General features: G+C 39.7%; 1 protein-coding gene across 1 annotated transcript; it reads left to right on the top strand.

Moving 5' to 3' along the window:
* The first annotated feature begins 322 nt into the window (after window positions 1-322).
* Window positions 323-20,589, top strand: rnd3b (Rho family GTPase 3b). Its single transcript, XM_059970291.1, has 5 exons — window positions 323-619; window positions 915-1,002; window positions 12,410-12,519; window positions 16,682-16,816; window positions 19,397-20,589. The coding sequence occupies exons 1-5, from the start codon at window positions 476-478 to the stop codon at window positions 19,646-19,648; spliced, it is 729 nt and encodes a 242-aa protein (XP_059826274.1). The 5' UTR covers window positions 323-475; the 3' UTR covers window positions 19,649-20,589.
* The last annotated feature ends 665 nt before the right edge of the window (window positions 20,590-21,254 follow it).

The following is a 21,254-nucleotide window of genomic DNA, read 5'->3' as shown; positions in this document are numbered from 1 at the left end:
TTGGTAGAGAGCCAATCAGCGTTTGGTGGAGGCGGGACTTGGAGGCGGGACTTGGCGGCGGGCCGGCATATGATGGAACGCGGTGTCTTTCGGGAGTTGTAGTGGATATAGCTTTTCTCATCGTGACAAAGGCTGAGTATCTGACTACTGTACCCAGCGCGGCATGAGTCATCCCTGTATTTCAATGCTCACCGAATATAGCAAATGTAAAGCGCACTACATTCCTTATATGGGAAGAAGGCGGGGACTAATTGTTACCCATCTCAGTGACGGAGCTCTCGGATTGGCAGTGAGATGTTATATTAGGAGGTGCACACCGCCCAAGTAAGAAACAGTTGTGGGTAGTTACGGAGGTAGGGAACAGGTATAGGCTGGCAGGTCTGGAGCTCTCTATTTGCTGGACGAAATCACCCTTGTTTCTACGTACAATCCAGCGAAAATTTATTGTTTTAACACCCCCTCCAAATCCACGTCAATGAAGGAAAGAAGATCAAGCCAGAAACTCACCAAAAACGCGATGGATAGTCAAACTGTGAAATGCAAAATAGTTGTGGTGGGCGATAGTCAATGTGGAAAAACCGCGTTGTTACACGTTTTTGCTAAGGATTGCTTCCCAGAGGTATGTTACCCATCCGGTTTACTGGGCGGCTACATGATTTTTGAATAAATCTTCTAGCGCACCTGTTTGAGGACTCACCTAATTTTATACTGTTTTGTTATTATTTCACATTACCAGGTCCTATTTTTACTAATTTTTTTAGCCATCTTTTTAGGGATAATTATATATTCTCCAATTTAAATCAAAATTGTTACGCGAAGGCTTATTTTAAGTATGTGTTACTGTTTGAGTTAATTTAATTGAATTTGAATGTTTAACTCGATATTTTAAAGCCTTTCCTATTCTTTGTGTTTAGAGTTACGTACCCACGGTCTTCGAAAATTACACAGCGAGTTTTGAAATTGAAACGCAGAGAATAGAACTAAGTCTCTGGGATACTTCAGGTAAGAAGCATGCCGGCTTCTGGATTCATTTTGTAACAAGTTCCGTCTTCCTCGCGGATTTGACCTTGTATGGTGGATTTAAAAAAAACACGAGGGATTTTAAGCATTCTTGAGTCAAAACTACGTCCGTAAAGTCCTTGGACCTCGACCAGTGGCGAAATTCAGTGTTTCCTAACTGGTATCTAACACAGATCGTGAAACTGTTAGCAGCCGAGTGTTTTTTTCTGGGGGGGGGAATTTTTTTCCAGTTTAACGATTGTTTCTTAAACCACATTCTCACTTAGATTACGAATGTGCCAAAGATCTGCGAATAAAGACTTCCTCGGGACAAAGATAATTGTCTAGAGTGTCGTAACTGGGCTTGGAGCGTCATTTGCCAGTGGGGCCAGTTAAGGAAGGGCGTGGGTAATTACGGATAATAATTCTAGATAATAGAAAGGCAGGTAGATAACCCACGTTTTCTCATTACTTCGTAAGGGATTGCTAGTGATTGGGGGGATATTGCAGCAGGGACTCGGATATCCACGCTCCCTGCTGTTAGCTATTTTTTTCAGTCCAAAGGCATCAGGGACTGGGGAATGTGATGTTAGGAAAGAAAGGAATCCTTTTCTTTTGTGAAACGATACTACTTTAACCACTACGTATTCACCTTCAGCCTCAAATGAAGTCGACATTGCTGATGGAAAATAAAATCGTTTCTCAAATTCTTGATTTCCGTAAAGGCTTTGAGATTTAAAATGAATTGGTTAATTTAAAATACTTATTGTAATACATGGATATAATTAAAATTCAGATCAGTGAAGTCGTCCACTCTCCGCGCGCACGATGTATTTAATGGAGCGTTTTGTATTTCTGGGTGGCGCATTCTAAGCAGAATTTATAACACATTTTAGACAGAATGCAGTGACTGGTCCCGGATTCTTAAGCTTCCCTGTTCGGTACTAAATTGCCTTTTAAAAGGTATTAGTGCAAAGGTTAGAGGATCGTCATTAAGGCATATCAAAGAGCCGAGATAACCACCAAGGGAGTTTAATTGCTTGCAGAGGTTTGTGTCCGTCAGACATTCTTCAGATGGTTTCCATTTGTGATCCAACACTGCTGGCATTTTCCCTTTCCAGACTGGTATGCCAGGAATTGCGTTGACAACCCATAGAAACTCCGGAGCTTAAATCACTCTTTACTGGGCGAAGCGGCGGGAGAGGAATATCGCCCCCTATGCAGATCGGTTGCCATTGTGCTGGTTCTCTCTCATCCCCGCCTCTCGGCAGACTTCCTAGACGTCGGTTTCCTAACTCCTAAAAATCATCCCCGTGTCGCATCGTCTGCGTTGTTGCAAAGTCCAGAGATTAGTTACGTAGCAGTGGAATTTTCATAAAGTTGATGAGGAAATTTTCTTTCCTCCGCCACACACACACACCTTTCTCTTTGCTCACACTGTGAGGTACCTCTGAGGCTCAGTTCTCTCCTTGAGAGGAAAACACTCGAAGGAGGTCCACTGGAATTAAATACAGATTAGGAAATGGCACCAACTTCTATTTAAATTATTCATGATATAATTACTTGTGCTTTCTCTTGATTAAAATACCTTTTGACAACTGGCTGCATGAACAGACTGTTCAGAGACATTCCAGAGATTAATAAATTTAAAGTTGTGCATTTTAATTATTTTTTTCTGTAGTTAGCATTCTAGCACTGGTCGGATTTTCAGTGCCAAACCTAATTATGTAATAGCGTCATACTTCAAGTATTGGTGTGTTAGAAGTTTCAGTGACTTTGCGGTCCTTCAACTGCATTCAGATTTAATTAAAAAAAATCTGCTGGATAAGTTTATTTAATCATGATTAGCTAAATTTTCATACTTTTAATTGGAGCTGGGACAGGGTTGTCAGACTGCTCCCCATTCTAGGCCAGTTAATTGCGACATTTGCGAATGATTAATAATCTTCCACTGCTGCACAGTTGTACTAGCAATGGAATCCAAAACATTGCTCCGCATTGAATCAGAGAGAGCACTTTAGAAGTTTTAGTTTATTATTTCAAGATTGCTTGCCTGCTAGTACAGAGCAGCAGGGAGATCAAGGTTTTTAAATCTGCAATCTTCAAGTTCAAAGTGAATATATGTGTTTACAGTGCAAGCAAGCCACCATGTATTCCCTTGAGATTCATTTTCTTGCAAGCATTTGCATGAAAATAAAGAAATGCAGTAGAACTTGTGGAAGTTTTATGGACATACATCCAATGTACAAACAATTTTTAAAAAAAATAATAGTGAAGCTGGAGTTGGAGGCTCCTTGAAAGAGAGTCTATAGGTTATAGAGTCTATTCTGAAGTGAATGAAATTACCCACAGTGGTTCAGGAGCCTCATTGTTAGGCGGTATAATAGTTCCTGAGCTTCTGTCTGTTTTACAAGAGCACTAATGTGGGATTGATATTCAGGAGCTAGAGAATATTGTTGGAATTGTCCTAGATAAGAACTGTAGATAATCAAATTGTGTTGATTCATTCACATCCATTTCACCTGGATATCAATCTCTTGGGAACAATGGCCTTATCAGTGATAGGGATATGTTCTGTTTTTATACTTGAACTTTTATTTGACTACATCAGATCACTGCTCACAGTTGGAACTTACTGGCCTTGATGTCAGAGCTGGCTTTTCTGCAAGGCTGTTCTATGTCCAATTCAATTTCTGTGAAAGACATTTTTTTTTAAATGACTGTACAACTCTTATCTAGAACAATTCCCACACAATAGTCTCTAGCTAAGCCTTTAAATAACTGATCTGCTGTTTTGTGCAGTTAAAATGCTAAGAGTTTTTAGGAAAAGATTTGATGACATTATTTGAATCTTGAAGCATGGTTATTCTTCTCTGGAGTTCAGTGTAATTCTCATTAGATTCTCATTAGTGGCAGTGCAAACTGCTGTTTTAATGGAAGTATTGTTAAATGCATTCAATGCAGCATACAACACAGCTTGACTGGCAACTTAGTTTGTTGATCCAATTTGGACAAGTCTGTTATTAGAAAATGTAGTGGTCCCAGAAGTAAGACTCCATGTTTAGTTAAATGACTACACATACCTTAATACAGTTTGTAAGTATCAATGGCATACAGTTTGAGGCCAGCTACTTTCTAACATGTAAAACTGCAATTCTGCGCATTGTTAAAATCTACTTAAAATAGTGGTCATATTTGATTGCTAATCTTATCTCCACTAGGGTCAATAAAACAGTAGTCCAAACTATGTCCTCATCCCGTTCTCCTAACAATAAGATGGGTGAAATGTGAAAGACCTATTTCTCTTTATCTAGAAAATGCTGATTGCTATTCAAGCAATAGGCCCTTTAGTCTAGTATTATGTTGTAATTAGTGTTTCCTTCAAATAGTGATATAATTATGAAATGCATTAATTTATTTTAAGCAGATTACTGCAAAATGTGCTTGTACAACAGCATAAGATAATGTGTAAACACTAGCCACTTGATACCTGTACATTGCATTAGCAAAGAATTTGATTATCAATGTGTAAAGAAGGCAGATTTTTGAGTTCACAAGATTATTGAATTTCCCTCATGACCCACAACTAATATACTGAGTATAATTCATTCCTTCTTCCTGGAATGAATGTTTTTGGGTTGGGTACTGGTTAGATTGGCTGCATGACTTTCGATAAAGCAGTCTGGAAAAACAAAGTTTAGATGAGACAGTTCTTGTATACTATCATGGGTTTGATTAATTGCTGTTGAAATTCAAAATTCTATGAAGCTAAGAAGGAAATCCAATTATTTTACAGATAGCAGTGCTTGATATGATTTCATTTGAAAGTGACTGAGAGAATTAGGATTGGAGATATCTAATAACACTGCTTGTAAGAACAAGTGTGCTCTGCAGAGACGTTCAAATTGCCCTTTCAAAAACAATCATTTTGTTTAGCAACTGTTGGGTCTTTTTGTCAGTGTCACTGTCAATCAGCCTTTATTGACCATCCAAAAACAATTTGCTAATCCTGAGTGACAGTTGAGTCGATTGTCATTCTGTGGATCAGGGTTCATCTACATCAGAACGGTTAAGAAATTAGGTTTTCCTTTCCTGACAAAAAACATTAGAACAAGACAAATTTTGTAATTTCAGAAGTGGTCACTGTTTCTGATTGTGGCTTTTATTTTATTCAACATTTATTTAGCTGCAGTTGTGAAGGTGAGATTGGAGTACACATCTTAAAAAAAAATTAAAGATTGGTTTTATTTGTGATTTGTACATTGAAACATGCAGTGAAATGCATTGTTTGCATCAGTAACCAACAGTCTGGCGATGTGCTGGGGGTGCCGTGCCCTTCTGTGCCATCATTAGCATGCCCAAGGCTTTGGAATTTGGGAGGAAACCAGAGCACTTGGAGGAAACCCTCATGGCCATGGAGAGAATGTTTAAACTCCTTGCAGATGGCAGTGGAGTGTAGTGGGTCTGTGGTGCTGTACTATAACCACTGCACATTAGTAATCCAGTTCTTTGTATTTTGCCCTGTAATTTAACTGCTATGTATCTGCATCCTATGAGAAGCATTTAGGTATTGACTCATGGATCTTAGAGGTATGGTGGAGGAGGCTCTATTTTATGTACTAGCAGAATTACCAGCTGTGATAAATGTTGGCTTTGTAAACGTGCTGCAATACCGAACTACATTGTAATTGTGTTCCCTTTGTCAAGGTGAAGCCTGCTTTTTATCCATTTTAACTTCTGGAATAATTCCCCCAGTTGTGATATCTCTGATCTTTGTATCAACATTCTAAAAACTATTTGTGAAACCCACTGATCTCCTATTTCCTCAGTAAATCCTTGTTTAGTTTCAGGACTGAAAGGAAGGGGGAAGATGCCAGAATACAAAGGTGGGGTGGGGAGGGGAAGGTTCATATGAACATTGTTCCCTCAAGCCTATGAGTGAGCGCTGGGCCCTATGAAGCTGCCGGTTGCTTGTTTGCATGTTAAAATTGTGTCCATTCATCTGCATGGAGAGTGCAGCTTGTGCCTCCCTTTCTCCCATGGCTCGTATGCCTCTCCTGTTGGATTCCTTCTCCAACCCTTTACCTTTCCCACCTTGCTGGTCTCACTGGTTTCAGATATCTTCCTTTTCCTCCCCACCTTTTTATTCTGGCATTGCCCCCCCCCCCTTCCTTTCCAGCACTGAAGAAGGGTCTCAGCACTAAACACTGACCCTTCATTCATTTCCATAGATGATGCTGGCTGACCTGCCAAGTTCCTCCAGAGTCCAGCATTTTGTGTGTTGCTTTGGAGTTCCAGCATTTGCAGAATCTCTTGTGTTTATGGTTGTTAGAAGTTGTGAAATGCTAAAACCATCAGTGTTGTCCAGTGGCTTACTTTTCCTATTTAAGAGTTGGTAGCATCCATGTGTAACTGTTAAGTGCTGTTCTCAGATGATTGGTCATGAGAGATCAGGCTGCATTCAATCTCACATGGGAATGTTTGCAAAAGCTAGGTAAATTAGCCTTTGCTTCACTGCAGGAATTTCAATTGCCTTGAATATGAAACGGGAAAGGTTGCATTAATTTTCAAATGATAAACAGTGAAATGAATTTTAAGGCAAAACACTTAACGCAGTTGGTGCCAGAGAAAAGGAGCCAAAAGTACGTTGGGTCCTGTATTCACCATAACACCTGAGTAAGCGTTAGAAAATTTTGAGTATGCTTACCAATATATTTTCCTATTGTCCTAATGTAAGTAGTTGATGCACAAGTGCTTATCGATGTGTGGAGCGGCATCTGGTTAACAATGTGAATTTAAAACCGTAATGTTTAGTCCTTTGAAATTGATTAAGTGATTTCATTATGTCAAGTAATGCTGGAAATATGAGATAAAAAACAAAATGCAGACAATACTCAGCAAGATGGACAACATCTTGGAGTTTTTCTAGCAAAAATCATACCCGATGAAAGAGTATGGACTTGAAACATAAGTGCTTTCTCACCCCCCCCCCCCCCCCAGTATTGTGTGGGGAAGTGTTGTCATCCAGTAAAGAGCATTTCCTTCACTGTGGGTCCAGATTCCCAGACCTGAAAGATTCTGGACCAAAGGTAGATGAGCTTTCTTTGAACACAAGATTCTACAGATACCGGGAGTCCGCAGAAAAGCACATCAAGTGCTCGGCAAGTCAGGCAGCATCGATGAAGGGGAATAAGCTACAGCAATCTGCCTTTTCCAAACAGCAAAACTTCATGCGGTTTTAAAAATTTCTTCCCCCAGGCAATTAATCCAATCGATCATTCTATTTGGCCCTAAAATATGTTTTATTGGTCACTGCACTGTAAACACTTTAAACCACTTTTTATAATGTTTGCATTGTAAGTATATGCTGGTATTTATGAAGATTTTATTCCTAAAGTGTATTTCTAACATTATTTTCCTCTTCCCCTCCCCTCTTCTGTTCCCCACTCTGGCCTCTTGCCACTTCTCAACTGCTTATTTCCTCCCCAGGTCTGCTCCTCCTCCTTTCCTTTCTTTTATGGTCAACTCCCCTGTCCTATCACATTCCTTCCTCTCCAGTCCTTTCCCTTTCGTACCCACCTGGCTTCACCATCACCTCCCAGCTGTCCTCCTTCCCCTTTTTATTCTGGCGTTCCCCTCCCCCCCTCCACCTTTCCTGTCCTGAAGAAGTGTCCCAGCCCAAAAACGTCGACTCTTTATTCATTTCCATAGATGCTGCCTGACCTGTTGTTACTCCAGCACTTTGTGTGTGTTGAATTTCCAGCATCTGCAGACTCTCATGTTTATTTATATAATTTTTATAATGCTCTTTTTATTGTTGCTTAATGTGTGAACGCAGCAAATTCCTATACATGTAACGTATAAGGTGAGTAAACTTGATCTTGAAACAGTCGACATTTCAGGTCCCTTGATCTTAATTTGAGCATTTAAAATACGTGTTTGATTTACTGGCAGTAGATTCTCATGGTCTGCGTTTATTTCCCAGTAGTTGTCATTTAGATCTATGGCACATGATTATGCCTCTGCTGTTTGCAGCTTGATGCAATACAAAGGAAACTCTGGAGTAAACTGGTCTGACCACATTAGCTTTGTATGTACTGTTCTACTAATGACTGTAGCAAAGTTGAGAGATTAAGACTGCTTTTTGTTTAAAACAAAATTCAAGTTAATTGTGTAAGATTGTCTTGGCAACTAAATAAGGATTGATGCCCTATCCACTGTAATCTTCAACCCAATGCCCACTGGGTTAGATTGATGGGTGTTACAATAGAGCTACAGCGCAGTCGTGCTTGGAAAATGGTTTGGGGGTGGGGGTGGGATCCTGTGAGAATGGTGATGGTAGAGCAGTCAAAGCTCTTATCAGTAGCTTAATGACTTACCTCTCATTTGAATGTGCTTTCTAAGCCCATTCCATTAAGTTCATCCCATTGTGGTGAAGTGATAATACTGCATTTAATGGCTAATGCCAGCCTTTCAGAGCTCGACTTCACTGGGTTTAGTCCTTCATTCTTGACCCACACCTGCTGCTTCGGCAAATGGCAGTGATGATGCCTCAGTCAATGCCTGACTCTGTTCCTGCAAGTAATGCGATCGCTTTCTGAAGAGGAATTTAAATGTGTTGAGCTGCAATATGAAATGGCACAGCTATGATTGGAGTGGCACATTATTCAAATGCAGCACTTAAAGCATTCTGAGTGATGGCTTTGTAGAAATAGCTGTTCACAGAATCAAAATTTTGGTGATTCTGATATCATTGGAAGTTGTGTGGTTGGATGAGAGAACAACTGAGCCAAAGAGGTTATTGGGTGAGTGTACTCAGCAGCTATCTCAGTAGGTGTCTCGTGTACCTCAAAAAAAAAGTAGTTACTGAATGTATGTTCGTGCTCTTGTTGTTCCTAGCCCATCACTTCAAAGTTTGACGTGCATTCAGAGATGCTGTAGTGCACCCTGTTGTATCACATTTGAGTTGCTGTCAGCTTGCACCAGCCTGGCCATTCTCTGACCTTGAATGAACAAGGTGTTTTCATCCAAGACCTGCCACTCACTGGATGTTTCTGGGTTTTTTTTTGCACCATACTCTGTAACCTGCTGGTGAAAATCCCAGGAGATCAGCAGTTTCCGAGACTCAAACCGCAATCATTTCATGGTCAATGTCGCTTGTATCACATTTCATCCCCATTCTGATTGGTCTGAACAACAACTGAACCTCTTAACTCTGTCTGCATGCTTTTATGCTTCGAGTTGCTGCCACATGATTGCTGATTATATATTTGCATTGAACTGGTGTACAGGTGTACCTAAAAGTGGCCGCTGAGTGTATTTACCAAGAGAAATGAGTTAAGCCACCTTAATTTTGTCTGCAGTTGCTAGCCCTGTTTGCATTCATGTTGATAGACTAAGGTACAGATGCTAAAACTGCTTTAATATCAGCTAAGATTCCTACACGCCCTCTTCTCAGTGTTACCATGTAGGAGGAGAGACATTCAATGTTTTGGGAACAGCTTCTTCCCCTCTGCAATAGATTTCATAAGGACAATGAACCCATGCAAGCTGCAAAACAACAAATTTCATGACGTAGACTAGTGATATTATACATGATACTGTTGACGATGAGATCTGTCGATGGCTAAGACCATGAACCTGTAACATTTAGGCTACCAATCTTTGCTTCCCCTCTCGTTAATCTCAGATTATACAATGCAAGTTTGTAAGTGGCAATAAGTGCAGACAGTTTTGTTACATGGTCATTGGTTATTTGTACTATACCTAAAGAGAAATACTTGTGCTTCCCTTTTGTGAACTGAAATGTATAATGTATCATGGTTAGTAGTTTTAGAAATAGTGTACTTTGATTTGCTCATTTTAGATAATGTAATCCTTTCCCGATTTTCATGTTAGTGATATCTCCTTTCACCTTTAACTCATGACCTCTAGTTCTAGTCTCGTCTAACCTCAGTGGAAAAAGCCTATCTATACTGTAGATCTTTGTCAAATCTCTCCCCCCCCCCCCCGCCCCCCATTTTCCTGCACTGCAGGGAATAAAGTCGTAATCTCTGCAAACTTTCCCATTGACTTGGGTCCTTAGGTCCTGGCAATATCTTTAGTCCTCAAAATCTACTTTGGAGATATCAACACCATCTAGATTGACACTTCAGTGTTAGGCTTTTGGTGGGAAGGAAAAGCTGTCAGTACCAACATCATGCATGGCTTTTCATTGTGATGGCACGTCCCATGAAGTATTATCAAAGGCATTTTCGGCATCAATCTATGTGTGGAAGTGAAAAGGGTGTTGGTGAGAGGTATGAAGGCTTGCAAGGGTAAGAAATTTGGAGGGGGAATTCTGGAGTTTGTGGCCAAAAACCTGCTAATTGTACAGCTGCCACTGTTGAAAAGCAGAGCAAGTGTTCAAGGGGCCAAAACTAGAAAACAGTTCACAGTTTGTCTGTATTTGTATAGGTTGCAGAGCTAAAGAGGCAAGGGCAAAGTTGAAAATGAAGATTAGAATTTTAAAATGGAGGTGTCCCATCACAGTAGATCGGCACATGTAATGAGTGTAGGTGAGAAGAACGCACAGCACATTTAGAGTAGAGCAGCAGAGTTCTGTATGTAAATATGGGTGATGCACTGAAAGAGTATGGAATAGGCTATCCAGATGTAACAAAGATAGGCCAGGCTTTTTGAATGTTCAGGTAATATAAACATACTGAAAATAGTTGGTATCTATCCTGAACGTACAGTGGATTCTGTTTATTTAGGCCATTGTTAATCAGGGCAGCTGCATATTTGGGACAACTTTTAAAGAACAAAAACAAATTGAGAAAATAGCTGGGATTCCCTTTGTTGTTTTTGGACAGGATGTTGCTTAATTGGGACAGAAAAGATGCTGAACTGTTTTTAAGTAGTGTTAGTCGAGTGCACTTGTGTGGCCATTAGTCACTACACAGTAATTGGACCAAATGGTTTCTAAATAGTGTCAGTTGTATTTGTTGGTGTTTGAAAAGCAGTGGTTTTGTCACTGATAGTTGCTAGGGAAGAAGCAGTAAGAAAATTCTGAACTGTTTTGCTTACCGCAGTTTCAAGCATTATGGCTTGGAAATGCCAGAAACTACAGGGACAGTAAATGAAACTTATTTCACTGCAAGTTAGGAAATAGGAAAAAAAAATTAAAGATAGCAACAATCATCTTGAATGAAGAATGAAAATCAAGATTTGGAGAATGCAATCCTCAGTTATCTATTATCTGCACTTGGTGTCTACACTGATTTAGTTCATTTACAGTCAATCGAAAGAGCATAGCAGCGTACACTGAATGAATTGAACTAATGCACATGTTTACAGTACTGTAGTACTTTTAGTGTTTGAATTTGTTCTGTATTTCATTTAAATATATAAGTTCTTAGTTAAAGGTGGTTTGCCTTTTTTTATACATTTTTAACTATTTCCAAGAAACTTCACCTGATAGGGGCAGCCACTTAATTGGGCCAAAATGTACTGTTTCTGATGTGTCCCAATTAACAGGAATCCACTGTATTACCTAAACAGGTACCTTCATTACTTGTAATTGACATCTGCATTTACAACCATTTGACATATAATCATATATCTGACTGGTGTCTAGATGCTGCTGTAATGGCTTTAAGAGCCTTGTTGAACCTCTTTGTGGTTTCTTAAAAGTAAATGTTATAGGAGATTTCTCCAAGGGACCCCAATTTGGGGTGTTGGGTGTTTTTTTTAGAATCAAACCCAAACTACCTTCTTGGTACCAAGAAGTTCTGTTGCTGAGAGCTGGGATTGGATCTCCTATTTTAAAACTATGGGTGGGATGTGGGGGCAACTGAAGAAATCCCTGGTGATCTAGAACAAGAAATCTTTGTAAAATGCAAATGTTTGTGAATATTGCTTAATTAAGAAAAAAACTGCTTCACAGATATGGCTTTGAAAGGTGTCAGCAATTACAAACGTTTGTATTCCATTTGTTTGAAGAATCAGATTGTAATTACTGCAGGCTCATTTTGTGAAGTTTAACAAACATGATTTAAAAATTATTTTGTGTACAGTTCCATAAGGAACCCAATTATATCTTCACAGAAGCTTGCTGCATTTTCTTTTTCATATACTTGTCTGATTTGAACTACCATATCTCCACTTGAACTGTATTCAAATTAAAGAACAAAAGACCGTTGATGCAAGCTGGAAGAACACAACAGGTCAAGCAGCCTCTGTAAGGGGAAAGTAATGGTCGAGATTGGGAAGTAGGATCTCAGCCTGAAGTGCTGACCATCTCTCATTAATGCTGCTTGACCCACTGAATTCCTCCAGTTTTGTTTTTGTCTCCAGGCTGTATTTTGCTGTGTGTGCTTTCTGCAAAATGGTGATTGTCTAACTGATTTGGGCTTGCTTTTGTGTCTAGGTTCACCCTACTATGATAATGTCAGACCACTTTCCTACCCAGATTCTGATGCTGTTTTGATTTGCTTTGACATAAGTCGACCAGAGACCCTTGACAGTGTCCTTAAGAAGGTAAGTGTAATACAGATGTTCCCTATTTAATTGTGATTTGGGATTAATTAATGGGCAAAACAGAATTGTAACCTGTATTCTGATGCGCAAAGGAAATTAATTGCATTTCACACCAGTGTCTCCCAAGTAGAATGGCATTCCAGCCACAGAAATGCCGTGATTGATTTTATTTGCAACCCCTTGATCAGGGATTCACAGACTACTTGGTTAATGGTAGGGTTCCATGACATAAAGGTTGGGAGCCCCTTCTCTTGATTAACCATCTATATTCAAGACTTCCTTCCAATACAAGCATTCCAACATTCATGTTGAAAACACGTTCTTTGGGTGCATTGAATATTGTTCTGGCAAGTCAAAATCCTTGACTGTGTAGAGAATGCTAGCTCCTTTGAAGTTGGTATGTATCCATTTCCCAAAAGGAGTCTGAGTAACTGTTGGCTCAGTTTCAGAGCCAGTAACAGCATGGATCTGGTACTCCCCGGAAATGAGCTGACCTTAGTGGAACGTGGTGATGTAATAGAAAGAGAAATGTCAACACAGCTGTGCCTGCCTTTACGCTGACAACTAATCAAAAAGAGCGGAACACAAAGATATCAGGAGCACTGAAGGAAAAGGCACATTGGGATTCCATAATTTCTTTACAATAAATAAGATAGCCAAGAGTGCTATGTGAGCCTGTTAATAATTTTTTTTATGTTGATTGACTTAGACTCGATCTATATTTTAGAAATCTATTTAGTTTTTCCTTTAACATTTAACTTCTCCCATTTTTTAAACAAAAAAATAAAAATAAGCCAAAATGATATGAGCAAAAATCGATGACTTCTAATTATCTAGATTAAATTCAAACATTATAACAGCAGCAAATATCACCAGGAGTTCAAATGGCTGATGTTCACTTCACAGTGGGGGGAAAAAACATGTACCTTTCTAAAGGAGCATTTAGAATGACAGCTTTGTGTAAGCTGTCTGGAATGCTGTATCACTGAAGAGGCTGGAGTTTGTTTGCAGACTTCTGCGTACCTGTTAAACTTGATTCACATGAGGTGTAAGTGAGTCATCAGGATGACGAGGTTGGCCACTATGGCTAATAAACAGCTGCTAGATCTTTCAAACTTGGGTATCACTGTTGGGAATTATGATAAAGGATGTTTATAACTGATTTGGGGTTCAGCACAGATGACTCACATTCTTAAAATGCTTATGAAATGCAATGACTCTTGGCTTTCAATATTTGTGTGATGGTCCCATTCATTTGGAAAAATAACATTTGAAAGGGAAAAATGTAATCTTTTTATATAGTCGTTAAACCATTGACTAATGTTCTAAGCTTCCCCCGTGGCTGCCTGTTGGTATTACTTATACAGTGCAAGTTTTGAGGCTAATAGGAAAAATGTTCTTCAGCTTCCAGCCCTCCCACATACCATTTGTTCTCCTAAACATCCAGTTGGCTTTGAACCTAATAGTATGATCCCTCTTGTGTTTCTGCTGTCTTTCACGTGACCTGTATGATGGTCTTGGTGGAAGTTTGACTGCTGTATCTCTGCCATTATAGTTATACTTCCTACTGTTTCTCATGCATGACCTATATCTTGGCTTGAAAGGCCTGGCCAGCAGTTAAGTCTTGGCAATGGCACATTTTGTAATCAATTTACCCATTTCATTATTAAAAGATATTTTCGAACTTCCTTTGAACAATTCATTATGTGTGGAGAAAAATGTTAACAAATGGAGTATTGCCAATTATTTGTGATAGTAAATCACTTTATCACTTTTGGACCAGTTCAATCATTGTACTAGTCACCCTTGAGCACCTCTTTGTACCTCACGTGATTTGAGGATACCTGAATTTGCCAGGACTGTAACATTTAAGCTACAAGGAAAGAATGGATTTGCTGGGATTATTTTCTTTGCAACAGTTAAGGCAAAGTTGAAATTGAATTCAAGGACCTCTTAAGAAGGACAAGTTAAAGTTAAAAGTTCCTTCTAACAAGTTCAAAACCAAGGTGCAGCTCCTAAGCAGAGGATTTAAAATTCTGTGGCTGATAAGGTGCTGGAAACAGATGTTATTAGTGCATATAAAAAATTCTTGGCTAATTATAAACTGTAGGGCTAGAGTCTCAGTGCCAGAACATGTTTTGTCAGCAGCATGCAAGGCTAGCTGGAGGGCTGCTGTGTCACTACCAGAGCTCACCTCCGATCTCAGGTCCTCCAATACAAAGTTCAAAGTAAAATTTTATCGTCAAAGTACATAAGTCACCATTTACAACCCTAAGATTCATGATTCATGTGGGCATACTCAACAAACCTATAGAATAATTATTAAAAATCAACGAAAGATCACCCATAAGAAGGAAAATAAATAAGTAATATAAATCAAGAACGTGAGATGAAGAATCCTTGAAAAGTGAGTCCATTGGTTTTGGGAACGTTTCAACAATGGGGCTAATGAAGTTATTTCCTCTAGATGCCGACTTTTAGCTCTAGTGTGGGAAGAACTTGGTGGTTAAGGAGGGAAGTGGAGAGTTGATGTTTCGGGTCAAGATCCTTCATCTGAACTGGCCCTCTATAGTTCCCTAACATTTCCTTCTGCTTCCATTTCCCTGCTGCTGCAGCCTGCATTCCTGTTCTTTGATTCTCCAGATTAAACTAATTCAGCTCTCCAGCCTTGCAACTTCAATAACTTAGTGTTTGTTAAATTCCACATCCTGCATCCTTGGCCTTTCTGGCTTTCATTGGCTTCAAATTCATTGGTCATTAGTATCTGATTTTCAATGACAGTTTAAAAACTTGGAACCCAGTGTTTGCCAGATAGACAAATCTGAAGAGTATTGATAATATCTGGGGTCACCCATCTTATAAAAACGCTGCCCAGAAGAAGGCAATGTAGAAAAATTTTCTACTTCTGTAGAAAAAATTGCAAGGAACAATCACGGTCATGGGAAGATCATCATTGCTTACATCATATGGCACGACAAATGGTGTGTTCAAATCCATCTGTCATCTGAAACCTACCTATTTTACAAACCTAGTTTAAAGTCATCAAACATTTGCCAGTGATTCCATACCCCAGAGCACTGCATTAGGCACCTAAACTATCTTTTGTTCTGATTATATTGACATGAAGTGTTTTTCGCATGGGTCTCCAATATAAAAGTAAATACTGAGCAGACTATAACTTGTACAGCTGCTGTCAAATTCCCAACATGTATACTATTCTGAGTTCTGTCATAGGAAGAGAGGGGGAGGTTGAGAGTTTCCTTGAAATGTAGAACTCCCTACTGATTCCATGGCAACCTCTGGTCCATGACTGTTCAGTGGAGATGCACCAGTCAGGATGGAATTGAGACCTTGGCCATGAATTGAAAAACACCAAGTTTCTCAAAACCAGAGTACAAACAAGTCATCCTAGATTTTGAGAGACTAAGAACCCTGAAATTGTACAGTGAGACATGTACAGTAACTGGGATTCAGTACAGTTCACAGTAACAACAAAAGCACAATCAGTTGTAACTTTAATTGCAATCTTATTTGTACATGCAGCAAGTTACTAAAAACTCCTGACATTTTAAATATTTATTAACCTGGCTGTGCACTGTACAAGTTTTATGGGTTAAATGGATATAATTTGATTTGTGTACATGTTCAGTTTGGCAGAAAGATGTGCAGTGCCTTGTTTTCTTACCTTCTGGAATGGTTTGAAAAATACTAACTCGGTGTTGTAACAATAAGCAGAAAAGTATGCTTCCCTTTTACAATGGCACACATCAAAAGATCCAACATATGCTAAATCCATGCTGAACTCAAAAGAATTTCATTCAGAATCAGGTTTATTATCACCGGCATGTGTCGTGAGATTTGTTAACTTAGTAGCAGCAGTTCAATGCGATATATAATATTGAAGAGGAAGAGAGAATAAAATAATAAATAAAACAATTACTGTATGCATATATTGAATAGATTAAGAATCATGTAAAAAAACAAAATATTAAAAAAAGTTGAAATATACCTGCACAATTCCACCTGCAGTATATTGTCGCAACTGTTGGCATGCTACTGTAGTGTTCTGTAATTGCTTAATATTGCATTTGAGAACCACATGCTACCTTGGCAGGCGACTCAGTGTATGGATAAGCTCACTATTTTGTTTGTTTTTTTCCAGTGGAAAGGCGAGATCCAAGAATTCTGCCCAAACACGAAAACCTTGTTGGTTGGCTGCAAATCAGATCTGCGTACAGACCTGACCACATTAGTGGAGTTGTCCAATCACAGACAGAATCCAGTGTCCTATGATCAGGTAGGTCTTGATTACTTAGTCGCGACCATTGTTCTGGCACAGAGGAGTGTGGGTGGTATGCACACAAAATAAATGCTTGGGAATAATGAATTCAACCCACAACACCTCTAGCATGACAAGGTTGCCATGGGGACATCCCATGAGTTTTTGTTGTGCCAGTTTAAAGGTGAAGCAGCAGCCTTGCTGCTCTGATCACCCAGGTTCAATCCAAACTTGAAGTGCTGCCTGTGTGGAGTTTGTACGTGACAGTTCGAATTTCTGCTGAGTAATCCTATTTCCTCCCACATCCCAACGATATGGTATGTTAATTGGCCCTGTACATTACTCTTCGTTTTCATGTGAGTGATAGAATTTGAAGAGAATGTGGGGAAAAAAAATTTAAAGCAGGATTAGAGAGATTAGAGATTAGTGACAGGCATGAAGTCTGTGTGCTAAAGGGTTGGTTTGACTTCAGTTATGCAGCCTGGAAATAGGCCCTGAAACATGGCATGTCCGTGGTTATCTGAGATGGCCCAACTTGCCTGCATGTGGTCCTCATCCCTCTTCTGTCTGAATCACCTTCAACCTGATGGCATGAAAATAGTTTTCTCCATCCAGTAAACAAATCCTCCCCACTCTTCTCACCTGTCGATGACTTCCCCCCCATTCCCTCCTCCTTCCCTTTCTCCCATGGTCCACTCCTCTCCAATCAGATTCCTTTCACTCCAGCCTGTGACCTTTCCTGCCCACCTGCTTCACCTATCAACAAGCTATCCTCTGTCCCCTCTACTACTTTTTTTTTATTCTGGCATCTTCCCCCTTCTCAGTCCTAAAGAAGGGCCTCGGCCCAAAATGTCAGCTATCTAATCATTTCCATACATGCTGCCTGACCAGCTGAGTTCCTCCTGCATTTTGTGTGTTGTTCTGGATTTCCAGCATCTGCAGAATATCTCGGTGACTTGTCCCTCTAACCCCGATAGTCAGGATTTCAGTCTTTCTTTCCTTTTTATGCTGTATGGCATCAGATCTGGAGTAACACTTGTTTCATTCTCCTGTACTAGAAATGACATTAAGCAATCTTGAATTTTTTTCAAAGTTTTGCATACTTCGGTATATTCAGAAAAAAATTATAAATATTCTTATCAATGTTTTATATGGGAGAAGAGAGGAATCACCAACAGTATAATGAACTCATAACAGATCATAAGACTGAGTTTCAGTGTGAGTTAAATCAAGTAGCATTATCTGGGAGTCTAGGCTCCCTGCAATGGCTTGTACACACAATCACTTCCCTAAGCATTGTACTGTTGGTGATTCCTCTCTTCAATATAAAACATAGGTAAATAATAATATTTATCATTATTTTACTCTTACTGTTTACATTTATCCAATGTAGGTCCAAACTGATTAAAATCCCCATAACAGGATATTGATCATAGAATATGCTTTTTGCCAGCAGTGCCTGAATTATACAAGCTACTGAATTGACTTTTTTTTAAAAGATTACACTTTAAAACCTAAAGTTTAAACATTGATTCTTGAACATTATATCTTGGCCATGTTTCAGTCCTTCGTTAATTCAAAATGATGAGGTGTGTCGATAGGGGAAAATGCAAGCAGGCTTTTTTCTGCTGAGGTTGGGTGAGACTATAACTCGAAGTCATAAGAAATAGGAGCATGCTCCACCTTTGAATAAGATCATGGCTGATATGACCACCTCCGCCTACCTGCCTTTTGCCGATAACCCTTAATTCCCCTACTTTGCAACAATCTATCCAACCTTGTCTTAAATATGTTTACTGAGGTAGCTTCCACTGTTTCATTGGGCAGAGAATTCCACAGATTCACAACTCTCTGGGACAAGCAGTTCCTCCTCATCTCTGTCTTAAATCTACTCCCCCTGAATCTTGAGGTTATGCCTCCTAGTTCTAGTCTCGCCTACCAGTGGAAACAACTATCCTGCCTCTATCTTATCAATTCCTTTCATAACTTTGTTTCTATAGTATCTCCTTACATCCTTCTGAATTCTAGTGAGTACAGTCCCAGGCAACTCAATCTCTCCTCATAGTCTAACTCCCTCATCTCTGGAATCAACCTGGTGGACTTCCTCTATACCACCTCCAAAGCCAGTATGTCCTTCAAGTGAGGAGACCAGAACCGTACACAGTACTCCAGGTGCAGCCTCACCATAAATTCTCTGCTCTTAAATTCAATCCTCTAGCAATGAAGGCCAACATTCCTTTTGATAGCCTGCTGTACCTGTAAACCAACCTTCACACACAAAGCATTCCCAAGTCGCTCTGCACAGCAGCATCTTTTACTATAATAATAATCTGACCATGGGATAAGGGTGAAAGGCATGCTGTTTGAGAGGAACATGAGGGAGACCTCTTCACTCAGGGTGGTAAGAATGTGGAACATTCTGCCCGTGCCAGTGGTGGATATGAAGATTGGATAGGTACATGGAAGGGAGGAGTATGGAGGGCAATGGTCCAGGTGCAGGTTGCTGGAACTAGGGAGTTTAATGAGGTTGGCATGGACTAAATGGTCTGTTTCTGTGCTGTCGTTTTCTTCTATAATTCATGGCTGTTTTCTCTTCAGGGCACGAACATGGCCAAACAGATTGGAGCAGCAACGTACATTGAGTGCTCATCGTTGTCATCGGAGAACAGCGTAAGAGACATTTTTCATGTGGCTACACTGGCCTGTGTAAACAAACCAAACAAAAATGTGAAGCGCAACCAATCAAAGCGGGCCACAAAGCGAATTTCACACGTGCCCAGCAGACCAGAACTGTCCTCAGTGGCTCCTGACTTACGGAAGGACAAGGCGCGAAGCTGCACTGTGATGTGAGGACAGTGGGACTGCAGGAAGCAGTCAAAGGTGGTCAGCTCAAGTTACAATGATGTGGAATGAAAGGCTATTTTGAAAAAAGAAAGGACTCCGTTCAGTGCGCAGCATCATTTACATACCAATGTGTCTCAAATCGCATTTGCAAAGATATCCTTCACCTTTTTTAATGAGTGCGACCTTGGGGTTCAACAAATGGAATGACCTGGCTTGGAATAAGCTGGGTGTAGATGCTGCCAGTGGAATTTGTGAGACAATATCCTAAAGGAATCCAGGTCAAAGACTTGCAAAGGCCTCATACCAGTTAAAGAAGGCACGTGAGCTTGTTAGGAGGGGAGGGCGAGAAAAGGAAACTGTTAAACCAGAAAGCATACTAACATCCTACTTCATTCTTGGGAGAGTTCCGAGGATGTCTTTCCAAGACCCTCTGATGGGGCCAATAATCTCCAAATAATATTGAACATGTAACAAAAGCTGTAGTTGCACTTTGTCCATTATCATTGAAAGAATGAGGTCATTCCAATGTTTTGACACCACTGAACATATGGTTTCTTCACTAAACAATGCTGTATGATTGGTGCATCATGATGCTTTAGGGTGGTATTATAATGGCTGGCAAAAGCTTCTCTGTAATAGGTATTGTAACCTTTTAAATTATGTTTTCAAACTGTAGAGCGTCTTACATTTTTTTTGAATGTTGAAGTTTGTATGTCCATTCTAATGTTTTGGCAGTATTTATTAAGGTATAGTTTTTTCCCTTGGAAAATGTAATCAAGTATTGATGTAAATTATTGCAATAATTCATTTTAAAAATCACAGTTAGAAATATTCAAGCAAACTTCTGTACCTTATCACGAAACTGTATTTTTAATCTAAGCTTATTGCAGCTTAGATCTATAAACAAAGAATACTTATTTCTTTGCCAAATAAAAAAAAAACTCTTATCTTTTGGTTTTCTGTTGTTTGGTGTGCAGAGATATATTTCGGATTGATATATAGGTGAACTAATCCTCCATTATACAAAGAGACTGAAGAAGCAGCAATTGTGAGAATAGAGGTTGGGTTGCTCCAAGAGGATCACAACCTTGTGGTCTGGATGCTTGTATCCCTCAATGACCTGGAGAGCTATGTTGGCTGGAGTCAGGGCTTTATGTTTTCTCTTGGTAATGGCATCCAAACAGCTCAAAGGTTAGAGGCCAGACTAAGAATAGCCTAGTGGTTCTCCATGTTGGGTGGTTCAGTTCAGGACTATCAACCCTGATTAGTAAAACAAAATTGTTATGGACACAGCAATGAGGAATCCTTCCATGTTTGAGTGCAATGGTACTCCTGAGTCGCCATCCAGAACTTGCATGACTGCTGGTAGTGAAAACAGTTACTAGCATGATGAAGGAAGTCCTCTCGGGCAGAAGACCTCTATTGCTGCCTTAAATGCCAACAATGTAACAGGAAGTAGGTAGAGGTGTTCAAAGTTGAATCTACCAAAATTAAAACCTATTGAATATTGAACGGCCTTAGATAGTGGATGTAGAGAGAATGCTTCCTATAGTGAGATTCTAGGCCCAGAGGCCACAACCTTAATATGTCCTTTTTACAAAAGAGATGTAGA

Source organism: Hypanus sabinus, chromosome 5 (genome assembly GCF_030144855.1).
Source record: "Hypanus sabinus isolate sHypSab1 chromosome 5, sHypSab1.hap1, whole genome shotgun sequence".
NCBI lineage: Eukaryota > Metazoa > Chordata > Chondrichthyes > Myliobatiformes > Dasyatidae > Hypanus > Hypanus sabinus.
This window is presented reverse-complemented; position numbering and strand designations above follow the sequence as displayed.

What these genes read in the sequence shown, in the direction of transcription:
- rnd3b (XM_059970291.1), top strand. Translation starts at nt 476, where the DNA reads ATGAAGGAAAGAAGATCAAGCCAGAAACTCACCAAAAACGCGATGGAT. An exon ending in CTAAGGATTGCTTCCCAGAG is followed by an intron (nt 620 to 914) that starts GTATGTTACCCA and finishes CTTTGTGTTTAG; the next exon opens with AGTTACGTACCCACGGTCTT. An exon ending in AAGTCTCTGGGATACTTCAG is followed by an intron (nt 1,003 to 12,409) that starts GTAAGAAGCATG and finishes TTTTGTGTCTAG; the next exon opens with GTTCACCCTACTATGATAAT.